Genomic DNA, 14897 nt, shown 5'->3' on the forward strand with positions numbered 1-14897 from the left:
AAAAAGCCCAGTTACAATATGCCTGACAACACCTTGACATGCCTAACCAGGCCTATTTGTGTCATTGGTGCAGTAAAGGCTTCTTTCTGGCACCGCGACCATGCAGCTCATTTTTGTTCAAGTGTCATCATATTGTGCTCCTTCAAAACAACCACACTGTCTTTTTCCAGAGCAGCCTGTATTTCTTTTGAGGGTTGCCTGTGGGTTTTTCTTTGAATTCCGGACAATTCTGTTAGTTATGGCTGAAATCTTTCTTGGTCTACCTGACCTTGGCTTGGTATCAAGAGATCCCCGAACTTTCCACTTCATAATAGGTGATTTAACAGTGCTGATTGGCATATTCAAGGCTTTGGAAATCTTTTTATGTCCTTTTCCATCTTTATAAAATTCCATTACCATTGTTACGCAGGACTTTTGACAGTTCTTTTCTGATCCCCATGACTCAGTATCTAGCCTAGTCAGTGCTTCCATGTCAGAGCTAACAAACTCATTGACTATTTATACACTGACACTAATTGCAATTTAAAAAGCCACAGATGTGGGACATTAACCTCTAATTGGCATTTTAACCTGTGTGTGTCACCTTGTGTGTCTGTACCAAGGCCAAACATTCCAGGGTATGTAAACTTTTGATCATGACCATTTGGGTGATTTGTGATATCATTATGATTTAAAAAGAAGCCAAACAACTATTTGATAATAAATGGCTTCGTATGATCATCATCCTTCAATAAAAGAACATTTTTTGGCAGGATCAGTCAAATTTTCAATATCAATGCCAAAATTTCACAATTTCTGCCAGGGTATACAAACTTGTGAGCACAACTGTAGATCTGTGGAGGGGAGCTAAGTGCTGTGTAAGCTGCAGGCAGTCCATGCCTGGGTGTTGGTTATAATTTATTGAACCCCTTCCTGAAATGACTAAACTTTGTTGTATTTAAAACATTTCCTAATGTGCCTTCAATGAATAAACATTCGTCATATAAGATACTGACACTATCTCTGGTATTGCTAGTGGAGCCAGAGACAACTGTTAGACAAACCTTTTCATTTTTTTTCTTTTACAGACCTGTTAGCAGCTCTAACCTGGACTATCTAGTTAAACAAGAAATTCTTGCTGAGCTGGAAAAGTAGTTTAGAAAGACAGTTTTTCTTTCAAAGAGCAAACAACTATTCTTAATAAAATGCAATTAAATTGCTTGTATTTGTAATCCTGCCAAGAAACCTCCAAGCACTATCTTTTGGTTATTTAAAGTGCCTGATATTTGCAGGAATTTATCAGCCATTCGGAAGATAAAAAACGTTAAAATTTTTCAAAGGGTTTTTCTAGGTTTCCTGTAGAATTGTCAGCAACACTAGTACTTCTTGAAAATTGTTCATTACAGTATGACACTGGATGTGGTCATATGATATCTGCTAATTGGAAGAAGCACCAAGTATGCACTGATCAGCCATGGCATTATGATTGCCCACTTAATATTAAGTAGGTACCCCTTTTGCCATCAAAATAGCCCTGACCCCTCAAGGCCTGGACTTAAAAGTAACATCCACATGAATTGCGGAACCCAAGGTTTTCCAGAAGAACATTTCCAAAAGCATCACAAACTCTTTTGACTTGCCTTCTTCCTATACTGCATCGTGGTGCCATCTCCTCCCCAGGTAAGCAACGCACACGTACCCAACCATCCACATGATTCATAAGACCAAGCCACCTTCTTCCATTGCTCCGTGGTCCAGTGCTGATACTCACATGCCCTTTGTAGGAGCTTTTGGCTGTGGACACGGATTAGCATAGGCTTCAGTATGTGGCTTCACAGCCCCTTACACAACAAAGTATGATGCACTGTATGCTCCTTTCTAGTGCAACCAGCATTGACTTTCTCTGCAATCTGAACCACAGTAGATCTTCTGTTGGATTGGACTACATGGGTCAGCCTTCACTCACCATGTGAATCAATGAGTCTTGGCCGCCCATGACCCAGTTGCCAGTTCATCAGGTTATCTTCCATATTTTTATTTATCACAGGTACTTATATAGCACCATCAATTTTACACAGTGCTTTACATATATATATATATCTCCTAGATTGTAAGCTCGAAAGAGCAGGGCCCTCGAACCCCTCATTTATTGTATTGTTACTGTATTGTCTCATGTACTGTCCCCCCACTTTAATGTACAGCGCTGAGCAAACCCTTTGGCGCTATATAAATACTGTATAATAATATATATACAGTGAAGAACAGAAGTATTTGAACACCCTGCGATTTTGCAAGTTCTCCCACTTAGAAATCATGGAGGTGCATTCCCACTCTGAGAGACAGAATTAAAAAAAAATTCAGGAAATCACATTGTGTGATTTTTATAGAATTTATTTGTCTTGCAGTGCTGAACATAAGTATTTGAACACCTAAGAAACAGCAAGAATTCTGGCTCTCAAAGACCTGTTACTGTGCCTTTAAAAAGTCCACCTCTACTCCACTCATTAATCTAACTTAGTAGCAGCTGTCTGAGCTCTTTAAAGACACCTGTCCACCCCACAGTCAGTCAGACACCAACTACTACCATGGGCAAGACCAAAGAGCTGTCAAAAGACACCAGAGACAAAATTGTGGACCTCCACAAGGCTGGAAAGGGCTACGGGGCAATTGCCAAGCAGCTTGGTGAAAATAGATCAACTGTTGGAGCAATTGTTAGAAAATGGAAGAGGCTAAAGACGACTGTCAGTCTCCCTCGGACTGGGGCTCCATGCAAGATGTCACCTCGTGGGGTATCACTGATGATAAGAAAGGTGAGGAATCAGCCCAGAACTACAAGGGAGGAGATGGTCAATGACATGAAGAGAGCTGGGACCACAGTTTCAAAGGTCACTGTCGGTAGAACACTACGCCGTCATGGTTTCAAATCATGCATTGCACGGAAGGTTCCCCTGCTCAAGTCATCACATGTCCAGGCCCATCTGAAGTTTGCCAATGACCATCTGGATGATCCAGAGGAGGCATGGGAGAATGTCATGTGGTCAGATGAGACCAAAGTAGAACTTTTTGGTCTAAACTTCACTCGTCGTGTTTGGAGGAAAAAGAAGGATGAGTTGCATCCCAAGAACACCATCCCTAGTGTGAAGCATGGGGGTGGTAACATCATGCTTTGGGGGTGCTTTTCTGTGAAGGGGACAGGACGACTGCACTGTATTAAGGAGAGGATGAATGGGGCCATTTATTGTGAGATTTTGAGCAACAACCTCCTTCCCTCAGTCGGAGCATTGAAGATGGGTCGTGGCTGGGTCTTCCAACATGACAACGACCCGAAGCACACAGCCAGGATAACCAAGGAGTGGCTCCGTAAGAAGCATATCAAGGTTCTGGAGTGGCCTAGTCAGTCTCCAGACCTAAATCCAATAGAACATCTTTGGAGGGAGCTGAAACTCCGTGTTGCTCAGCGACAGCCCCGAAACCTGACAGATCTTGGGGAGATCTGTGTGGAGGAGTGGGCCAAAATCCCTGTTGCAGTGTGCGCAAACCTGGTCAAGAACTACAGGAAAGGTTTGACCTCTGTAATTGCAAACAAAGGCTTCTGTACCAAATATTAACACTGATTTTCTCAGGTGTTCAAATACTTATGTTCAGCAGTGCAAGACAAATACATTCTTTAAAAATCATACAATGTGATTTCCTAAATTTGTTTTTCAATTCTGTCTCTCAGAGTGGGAATGCACCTACAATGTGAATTTCAGACTCCTCCATGATTTCTAAGTGGGAGAACTTGCAAAATTGCAGGGTGTTCAAATACTTCTGTTCCTCACTATCTATTGTACATTCACATCAGTCCCTAACCCTCAAGGGGTGTACAATCTAAGGTTCCTAACTACATTCATATACTAGGGCCAATTTTAGACAATAGCCAATTAACCTACCAGCATGTCTTTGGAGTGTGGGAAGAAACCAGAGGAAACCCACACAGGCACAGGGAGAACATGAAAACTCCAGACAGGTGCCGTGGTTGGGATTCAAACTGATGACCCTAGTACTGCCAGGCAGAAGTGCCATTTAGCCAATGTGCTACCCATACTTTGGACAACATTTGGTAGGTCCTGACCACTGCAGACTGGGAACATACCATGAGAGTGGCAGTTTTGAAGATGCTCTGACCCAGTCATCTAACCATTGCAATTTTGCCCTCAAAACCTTACGCTTGCCCATTTTTTTTCAACTTTCAAAGCATCAGCTTCAGGAACAACATGTTGTCTAATATATCCCACCCACTTTCAGATGCCAGTGTAACAGGATAATCAATGATATTCACTTTACCTGTCAGTGGTCATAATGTTATGGCTGATCAATGTAGAATCTGAGCTACCCCTTCAGCCAAGATCTGAGGACCAGACACCATAGAATATCGCAGCATTGCTTTCTACAAAACAGAAACCTTTTATAGCTTTCAGAGAACACAGAGAGGTATTCTGAACTTTCTGGGATAGGAAAGAGGCATGCCTTTTAGTGCAAATGCATTGCATTGCTTAGGAATAAAAGACATACTTTTGTGCATTTACAGATTCTGCAATAATCATCACAAAAAAAGGATACTACAAAAATGTCTTAACTAAACACACTGATGTTTTTCCTACTATTTTACTTTATATTCAAATTAAAAATAATAAATAATTAAGACCGGGTTCACACTGATGCAGGGGGAGAAACTCTGCGAATCCTGTACGTTTCCGGCACCACATTGCAATCGCATGGCATTCATGCGATCTGATGCGGGTGTCAATGATAAATTAATGACACCCTGAAACAGATCGCAGAATGTGATGCGATTACCAGAAATCGCATTGCATGGATTGAGAACACCCATGCAATGCAATTCAGGTGCAGGTAAAAAAAAGGGTCCTGCACCTTTTTGGTGCGGATGCAATGCAATTTGAGCCATACAAAATGCGGCGCAAGTCCTGTGCGAATTACATGCAGTGTCCCACACCGCATTGGTGGGAACCTGGTCTTAGAGACTAGCACAATATTTATCCAGATCTCTGGATTACCTTTTATTTTTATTAATAAAAATAAACACAAAGCAATAAAAAATAATATTCAGGTTGCACTTACCTGCTCTGTGCAATGGTATTACACAGAGCTGCCCCGAACCTTTTCTTTTGAGGTCCCTTGCCAACACTCTGAGCTTCTCCTCTTCTGTGTGTGCCCCCCATAGCAACCAACTTGCTATGGGGGCACACCTGCAGGCTCGCTCTTGAGCTGGGCAGAGTGTGTCTTGGTCCCACTCCCGCCTCACAGGATTTGATTGACTGCAGCAGGAACCAATGGCTCCTGCTGCTGCCTCTGTGTTCTGTGAGGAGAGTAACAGAGACCAAGGGGACCCAGCGCTGGACCCAGATAGGACTTAGGTAAATATTTAGTGAGGTGAGGGGGAGATACAACTACTAAGACATTTTTTTTTTTACCAGGGAATGCATTAAGGTAAAAAATGTTGATGATTAGTCCTGTGTTGATCACATGCACTCTCCCAAAGAAAAAAAAACTCTCTAGCAATACAAACTAAACTGAGCATGTGCATAGTGACTCCTACAGCTCTGTACTATCAGCAGATAAATTGGGGACAGTAGGAGAAAAGGAGGATCAGAGAAGACCATACAGCCTTTAGACTCCAGCCCTGCTGTACAGTAAGAGGTTGATATTCAAATACTTACATTGCTTGCATTTAAAAAATAAATATCATGGTGCATCAGTGAATACAGAGATGCAGCTTTAGTTAACTGCATACATTTGCTGTAATACGTTGGAATTCACATTTAATACACGGACGGATGAAAAATGTAAACTTCTATAGCTGACCTTCCCTTTAGAAAATACTACTTCCCTGGCTGTCACCCTGGTCCAGTGACTTCAGTGATATTGTCCCCTTCTCCCCTCCCTCTGCGCCTACTCCGACCCCCAAACCCTCATTTCCCTTTTCGCTGTACTTTAATTTTCTTATAGTTCTGCTGAAGTGACAGAGTTGCTAAAATTCATATTAAAAACAAACACTTCCCCATAGAGGAGAGATTGAATAGTTTTCTCTTTTGCTGCCTGTGCCACTGATCTCTGAAGACATTTCCAGGAGCTTTAATATCCTGACCCCCTGCTGCCCTCGTTGTTTTATTCTGCTGGCCCGTATGTCACTGCTATGTCCTGTGTCAGTGGGAGGAACTACAGCGTGCGGCAGGGGTCAGGAAATTGAAGCTTTGAAAGTGTACATTTTTCAGTATTGACCTCATCTGCCCATTCACCTATTTTTTTCAAGATGTTCCTTTAGGTTGTAGATACAGCAGTTCCTAAGAATACTTACAGGAAGCTCACTGCTATATTAGGGAGGACGTCTGTATAAAAGGTATGTAGCACCCTCTAGTATGCTACTAGAATAGGTTGGGAATAGTTAGGTTTATCACCTGTTTCTGGAGGGCCATGGGAACCTTCCAGAAGCCAGTAGGCGGAAGAGGTGGAGACCTAAAGTGCATGTTTATGGGAGTCTAACCAATCCCAGGTTTGGAGGTCCTGGTAGAGTGGTGGACCAGCCCCTAAACATAGGATAGTCAGGCCAGCTGGGGCAGTTGGGGGGATGATGAAGTGCTGAGGAAACTGTTGGTGGCCTGGGAGGGGTGCCCTAGGTCTAGGGAGGGAGGCCTCTAGGCTGGGCTCAGGAGGGTCCATTCAGCACTAAGGCATGACCAGGATCAAAGCCTGGGAGCAGTGGGAGCAAGGAGGACAGAAGGAGTACATCGCACACCAAGGGATTCACAAGGAGAGAGATTGCCACATGTAGCAAGCTTTCAAAGGACAGCGCTGTGCTTCATCCTTGTCCTGGGAGATCTTCAGAGCAACCAGGAGAGCTGGTAGTGTCTGCAGGCTGTGGAGCTGGGAAAAGATCTACAGGAGAGAGGAGACATCTCTGCATGTAGTTTACAACTTAAGCTAATTTCCGGGGGGAGGGGGTGTTTGGGGGCCTGAGAGTCCCTCGTCCGTAAGGGACTGTTGCTACTGATCCACAAAGACTAACTGCTTTCCATGAAAAGAACAGTCCAGGATCTGTTTTTTTAAGTAGGAAGTTGTCCCTGTGCATGGATTCAGCCAGGTTGGACATCCCATAATCCCTATTACTCTAGACAAGTTATTTTCCCTAATAAAATAACAAAAAGCAAGCTCATGGACTGTTCACTGACTGTGGATGCAAATGTGGAAAATGCGTGTTGCCAGGCTGTGCAGAGCTTAGGGGTACATAGAAAAACAGCCACCGTCACAACAGTAGCGCTACAGGTATATTTCCTGGGTACTGCTTAGGCACAATTCATTTAATTTCTGAACTCTTGATTTTATTATAACAGTTATTATTATACAGGATTTATGGTGCCAACAGTTTGCTCAGCGCTTTACAATATAACGGGAAATAATACAGCAACAATACAGTTCAATACAAGAGGGATAGGAGGGCCCTGCTCCTTGGAGCTTACAATCTAAGAGGGAGGGGCTAGTGGTACAAAAGGTAACTGTGTGGGATGGACTGGTTGGAAGAGTAGAAGATTCCAGTATTAGCTGAGGGCAGGATAGGCTTCCTTGAAAAGATAGGTTTTCAGAGATCGCCTAAAAGTGAGCAGAGTAGGTGATAGTCTGATAAATTGGGGTAGAGAGTTCCAGAGGATGGGGAAGCTCTGGAGAAGTCCTGGAGACGAGCATGGGAAGAAGAGACGAGGGAGATAGAGAGCAGGAGGTCGTGGGAAGAGCGGAGAGTACGGTTTGGGTGATATTTAGAGACAAGATTGGTGATGTAATTAGGGGCAGAGTTATAAATGGCTTTATATGTCATTGTTAGTGTTTTGAATTTTTCTCGTTGGGCAATGGGAAGCCAGTGGAGGGATTGGCAGAGAGGGGTGGCAGATACAGAATGGTTAGTAAGGTGGATGAGTCTGGCAGCACCATTCACGATAGACTGAAGAGGGGATAGCCTGCGATGAGGTCGGCCAATGAGGAGGGAGTTACAATAGTCAAGGCGAGAGATAACAAGGGAGTGAATAAATTGTTTAGTAGTTTCCGAGGTTAGGAATGGTCGTATCTTAGAGATGCTGTGGAGGTGAAGTCTACAAGATTTGGACAGTGATTGGATTTGGGGCTGAAAGGACAGATGGGAGTCCAGGATTACACCTAGTACCCTGGCATGAGGGGAGGAACTGATGGTTGTGTTATTGTTCTTGATGGAGAAGTCAGGGGAGGGGGCACGGGCTGGATATGTCACTTAGTAGGTTAGTAATGTGAGCTAGTGGAATGTTCTTCCCCAATGTGTCAATATGATTTTCATGCACACAGTTGCATGATTTTTGAGCATGTTCATGCACTACATTAGTGTGAATGAAAGTTTATTGAATATGCTAAGGTACCCTGACCTATTGATGTAATCAGTTATTATTGGGGGGGGGGGGGCCTGACACCTTCAGAGTATATAAAGAGTTCCTCTGGAGTAGACAAATTGGAATGTTCTAGTCCAGGGTCCGTAGACCTCCAGATTATATGAAGGAATCCTCTGGGGTTGGTAGGTTCTAGTCCAGGGTCCATGGACCTTGAGATTATATGAAGGGTTCCTCTGGAGTAGACAAAATACAGTGTTCTAGTCCAGGGTCCCCAGACCTATTATGTGAAGAGTTGCTCTAGAGTGGACAATTTAAAATGTTCTAGTCCAGGGTCCCCAGAACTCCAGATTATATGAAGGGTTCCTCTGGAGTAGAAACATTGGAATGTTCTACTCCAGAGTCCATGGACATCCAGATTATATAAAGGATTCCTCTGGAGTAACCAGGTTCTAGTCCAGGGTCCGTGGACCTCAAGATTATATTAAGAGTTCCTCTGGAGTAGACAAAATGGAAAGTTCTAGTCCAGGGTCCCCAGACCTCCAGATTACGTGAAGAGTTGCTCTGGAGTGGACATGTTGGAAAGTTCTAGTCCAGGGTTCGCAGACCCCCAGATTATATGAAGGGTTCCTCTAGAGTAGGCAAGTTGAAATGTTCTAGTTCAGAATCCGTGGACATCCAGATATGAAGGGTTCCTCTGGGATAGGCAGGTTCTAGTGCAGCATCCATGGACCTCCAGCGTACATGAAAGGTTCCCTTGGGGTAGACAGGTCCTAGTATAGGTCTCAAGGACCTCCAGATTATATGAAGGGTTCCCCTGGGATAGACAAGTTCTAGCCCAGGGTCCTTGGACCTCAAGATTATATGAAGGGCTCCCCTGGGATAGACAAGTTCTAGCCCAGGGTCCATGGACCTCCAGATTACATGAAGGGTTCTCCTGGGATAGACAAGTTCTAGCCCAGGGTCCATGGACCTCAAGATTACATGAAGGGTTCCCCTGGGATAGACAAGTTCTAGCCCAGGGTCCATGGACCTCCAGATTGCATGAAGGGTTCCCTTGGGATAGACAAGTTCTAGCCCAGGGTCCATGGACCTCCAGATTACATGAAGGGTTCCCCTGGAATAGACAAGTTCTAGTCCAGGGTTTATGGACCTCCTTTTTATATGAAGGGTTCCTCTGGGGTGGTCAGGCTCTAGTCCAGGTCCCATGGACCTCCATATTATATGAAGGGTTCTTCTGGGGTGGTCAGGCTCTAGTCCAGGTCCCATGGACCTCCATATAATATGGAGTGTTCTTCTGGGGTGGTCAGGTTCTAGTCCAGGTCCCATGGACCTCCATATTATATGAAGTGTTCTTCTGGGGTGGTCAGGTTCTAGTCCAGGTCCCATGGACCTCCATATTATATGAAGTGTTCTTCTGGGGTGGTCAGGTTCTAGTCCAGGTCCCATGGACCTCCATACTATATGAAGGGTTCTTCTGGGGTGGTCAGGTTCTAGTCCAGGTCCCATGGACCTCCAGGTCCTCCATCCGTCCTGTAGGAGTTCTCAGACAGTCACACCCCTCTCACTGTACAGTCATCCCACAGGGCGCGCCCACCTCTTCAGCTCCCGGGACAGGTGCAGCGCGGGCACGTCTCTCCGCTGCAAGCAATGCGGACATGAACGCGCACCGAGCACCCCATGGGTAACCCGTGAATCTGTGACCGATCACTGCCGAGGATTCACCCAGAACAAGGCGGGGGAAGAGCAGATCGGGCAGCACGTCCACCCTGCGGGCACCATGGCCCTGGCCGAGCTGTACACTCAGGTATGTCCTCCTCCTCCTCCCCGATGATCGGACTGCGGAGAGGACTGAGAGGGGTCGGCTGTGTGATCACCGACCGGTGACGTCATAGGGGAGCCAGTTATCCCCGCACTGCCGGCCCCGCACTCCCCGCATCGCCGATCATTCATTCCTCGGGATGATTGGAAACAATGTAACAGATGAGAGAAGTTCTATGACTTCCTGTACAGGACCGAGTACAATGGAGGCAGCCATAGGGATCCCTTCTATTGTCTGCACTCAGCCTTCTCTCCATATGGTGAGCCTGTGTCCACTCTGTAGATGGATCCTTCTAGTACATTCTGTATAAAAATGGTACTAAACTTATTCCTTAACTACATGGGCCCCCAGGGGGGTTATTCCATAATGTGCCCTCCAGCGCTGCGCCATCCCTGCTCCTGCGGGTCCCAGGCGCTTCCGTCTTCACCGCGTCTCCCCCCTGGCTTCTGGCTGGCTGGTTGCTTCAATCCCCAGATCGTGATGTCATTCCCACACATGTGTACTGGAGTCACATCAGCATGGCACACAGTGGGTGAAGTCACGTCACCATGGCACACAGTGGGTGAAGTCACGTCACCATGGCACACAGTGGGTGAAGTCACGTCACCATGGCACAAGGTGGGTGGAGTCCCATCACCATGGCACACAGTGGGTGAAGTCACGTCACCATGGCACACAGAGGGTGAAGTCACATCACCATGGCACACAGTGGGTGAAGTCACATCACCATGGCACACAGTGGGTGAAGTCACATCACCATGGCACACAGTGGGTGAAGTCACATCACCATGGCACACAGTGGGTGAAGTCACATCAGCATGGCACACAGTGGGTGAAGTCACATCACCATGGCACACAGTGGGTGAAGTCACATCACCATGGCACACAGAGGGTGAAGTCACATCACCATGGCACACAGTGGGTGAAGTCACATCACCATGGCACACAGTGGGTGAAGTCACATCACCATGGCACACAGTGGGTGAAGTCACATCAGCATGGCACACAGTGGGTGAAGTCACATCACCATGGCACAAGGTGGGTGGAGTCCCATCACCATGGCACACAGTGGGTGAAGTCACGTCACCATGGCACACAGTGGGTGAAGTCACGTCACCATGGCACACAGAGGGTGAAGTCACGTCACCATGGCACACAGTGGGTGGAGTCCCATCACCATGGCACACAGTGGGTGAAGTCACGTCACCATGGCACACAGTGGGTGAAGTCACGTCACCACAGTACACATTGGGTGGAGTCACGTCACCCTGGCATACAGTAGGTGGAGTCACATCATCCCGACACACAGTGGGTGGAGTCACATCACCCTGGCACACAGTGGATGAAGTCATATCACCCTGGCACACAGTGGGTGGAGTCACATCACCCCAGCACACAGTGGGTTGGGTCACATCACCACGGCATGCAGTGGGTGTCATAGATGTACGCTGCGCGACGCATGCGCAGCTCAGTGTATTTGGCAGCTGATGGGCAAGAAGGGAGCATTTGTTGCAGAAGACATTGAGGGCCCCTTTCACATGATGGGCCCCTTTCACACGGAGCAGACCTGTCAGCCCAGCAGGGGATCTGCCCGCTGAGCTGTTTTCTATGGGCTGTCAGATGGAAATGGACCGCCTGTCTGTTTCCATCCGAATGTCATCCGACCCGCAAGATGGATGGTGGAACACATCCCCATCTGTCTTTTTTAGCGGACAGGATATGATTGGATGCAGACGGGGGTAAACAGACACATGTCCGCTTACACCCGCCGCTCCATAGGGAACAATTGAGCATCAGATTTGGTCTGCTTGAAAAACAGATAGGAGGACCCGATCTGTCCGCTCATGTGAAAGGGGCCCTAGGGTCTCTGCATTCCTAAAATAAAAAGCGTGCAGGTTTTTAGAAAGTGGGCTTACAGCAGTATTATATCCAAAAGCTAACATTTATTATGTTGCACCTTGCCAATCCTTAGATGTGATGGCTGCATTCATTTTCTTTTGTAGGCTTTCTTCTTTCTATTTTCATGTGGCGATCCAGCCAGCAGGTTTGTTGTGTTTCAAAAGCACAAGCTCTCCAGCAGAATGTATCAGTTTACATGGATGAGACAAATCACTGAACACTGACAGGGGTGATTAAATGATCAGCTTTTATTTATGTAAAACCAATATCTTATAGCCTGGGTTCACACTGATGCGGTGCGGAATTCGCACCGCACCATAATCGCACCCCTTTCATGCGAACCGCTGCAGGTGTGTATGTTAAGTTAATAACACCCCTAAATCTGTTCGCAAAACGCGATGCGATGTGCAGAATCGGATCACATAGGTGTGAATACCCATGCCATCCAATTCTAATGCAGACAAAAAAAGGGTCCTGCACATTTTTGGTGCAGATGTGGTGTGATTTGAGCCATACAAAATGTATGGCTTAAATTGCACCGCACAAAATTCGCATGTGATGTGCACAGGAATGCGGTGTGGCTCCTATGTGAATCACATGCGATATGCTGCACCGCACAAGTGTGAACCCAGGTAAAAGGTTAAAAAAAACTGCTGTAATTGATTATAAATTGTTAGCTGGAGTTTGACTCCCACCCCGGCCCCCAACTGACAATGCTGCTCTCTGCTGTGCCTCCTGTGCTCTTTCATCCAGAATGGAGGCACTCTAATACAGGAGGTATGTTACTGGCCAGATCCCCAGGTGAACACAGAGGGCAAAGCCTAAAAAACGAATGCAGAAACCACATCTAATGATTGGTAAGCTGCTGTATATCACATTTTGGGTTTGGGGTTAATACTGCTTTTGATACCGCTTTAAAGTGTATCTTTTTGAAGCTTTGGTCAGAGCGGTGACCCCTGTCAGGTTTTAATTGCTATAGGAATTCACCCATACATGGATTCTGTAGGATTTTCCCTGACACCAACATCCCTGTTCTATTAAACAAAAGAAGAAACCAGTAATGGGAGGGGCATCATTGGTGCATGTTCACACTATTGCGGGTGGTGCAGTTCACATTTGCATGGACACAGCAGCTTATTCATTTGAATGGGTTGCTGTACCTTCGGGAATCACAGGGAAAAAATCCCTGACCCTTTTTTAAATACACAGCCACGTGGACCGGCATAGTACTTTGGTACCATGCAGTTCCACACACGTGAAAGAGTGTGGAGGGTACATGTGATCAGCACAGTGCCAATCAGCACTGTCCAGACAGAGGGTCGGGGGTTATGCAGCCTCCTAGGACAGTCAGAGCAGAATGAAAACTCCTCCTAGAAGATTAACCAGTGCTCAGCTGGACACTGATAGGAGTCACAAGACTGCTATATACTGCCGATGAGAAAAGTTATTTAGCAGTTTATATTTACTAAACTAATTGCATTTCCATGTTGTGTGTACTGTGGGAGACCAGATATAGTGAATGCAGGGTCCGGGGAGACCAGATATAGTGAATGCAGGGTCCGGGGAGACCAGATATAGTGAATGCAGGGTCCTGGGAGACCAGATATAGTGAATGCAGGGTCCTGGGAGACCAGATATAGTGAATGTGGGGTCCTGGGAGACCAGATATAGTGAATGCAGGGTCCGGGGAGACCAGATATAATCAATGTGGGGTCCTGGGAGACCAGATATAGTGAATGCAGGGTCCTGGGAGACCAGATATAGTGAATGCAGGGTCCTGGGAGACCAGATATAGTGAATGTGGGGTCCTGGGAGACCAGATATAGTGAATGCAGGGTCCTGGGAGACCAGATATAATGAATGCCGGGTCCTGGGAGACCAGATATAGTGAATGTGGGGTCCTGGGAGACCAGATATAGTGAATGCAGGGTCCTGGGAGACCAGATATAATGAATGCCGGGTCCTGGGAGACCAGATATAGTGAATGCAGGGTCCTGGGAGACCAGATATAGTGAATGTGGGGTCCTGGGAGACCAGATATAGTGAATGCAGGGTCCCGGGAGACCAGATATAATGAATGCCGGGTCCTGGGAGACCAGATATAGTGAATGTGGGGTCCTGGGAGACCAGATATAGTGAATGCAGGGTCCTGGGAGACCAGATATAATGAATGCAGGGTCCTGGGAGACCGGATATAGTGAATGCGGGGTCCTGGAAGACCAGATATAGTGAATGCCGGGTCCTGGGAGACCAGATATAGTGAATGCGGGGTCCTGGGAGACCAGATATAGCGAATGCGGGGTCCTGGGAGACCAGATATAGCGAATGCGGGGTCCTGGGAGACCAGATATAGTGAATGCAGGGTCCTGGGAGACCAGATATAGTAAATGCGGGGTCCGGGGAGACCAGATATAGCGAATGCCGGGTCCTGGGAAACCAGATATAGTGAATGCAGGGTCCTGGGAAACCAGATATAGTGAATGCAGGGTCCTGGGAGACCAGATATAGTGAATGCAGGGTCCTGGGAGACCAGATATAGTAAATGCGGGGTCCTGGGAGACCAGATATAGCGAATGCCGGGTCCTGGGAGACCAGATATAGCGAATGCAGGGTCCTGAGAGACCAGATATAGCGAATGCGGGGTCCTGGGAGACCAGATATAGTGAATGCAGGGTCCTGAGAGACCAGATATAGTGAATGCAGGGTCCTGGGAGACCAGATATAGTGAATGCAGGGTCCTGGGAGACCAGATATAGTGAATGCAGGGTCCTGAGAGACCAGATATAGTGAAT

General features: G+C 46.5%; 1 protein-coding gene across 1 annotated transcript in view; it reads left to right on the forward strand.

The window, feature by feature from the left end:
• The first annotated feature begins 9978 nt into the window (after positions 1-9978).
• The window catches only part of LOC149442470 (unconventional myosin-Vc-like), a 204812-nt gene continuing 199893 nt past the window's right edge, over positions 9979-14897 (forward strand). The window contains exon 1 of the mRNA XM_089656077.1: positions 9979-10191. Coding sequence (XP_089512203.1) covers positions 10165-10191 — 27 coding nt within the window. The 5' untranslated portion in view covers positions 9979-10164. The remainder of the gene's footprint in view (positions 10192-14897) is intronic.

This window comes from Staurois parvus, unplaced genomic scaffold (assembly GCF_062004578.1).
Source record: "Staurois parvus isolate SC_StPar_1 unplaced genomic scaffold, SC_StPar_1.0 ptg000885l, whole genome shotgun sequence".
Classification (NCBI taxonomy): domain Eukaryota; kingdom Metazoa; phylum Chordata; class Amphibia; order Anura; family Ranidae; genus Staurois; species Staurois parvus.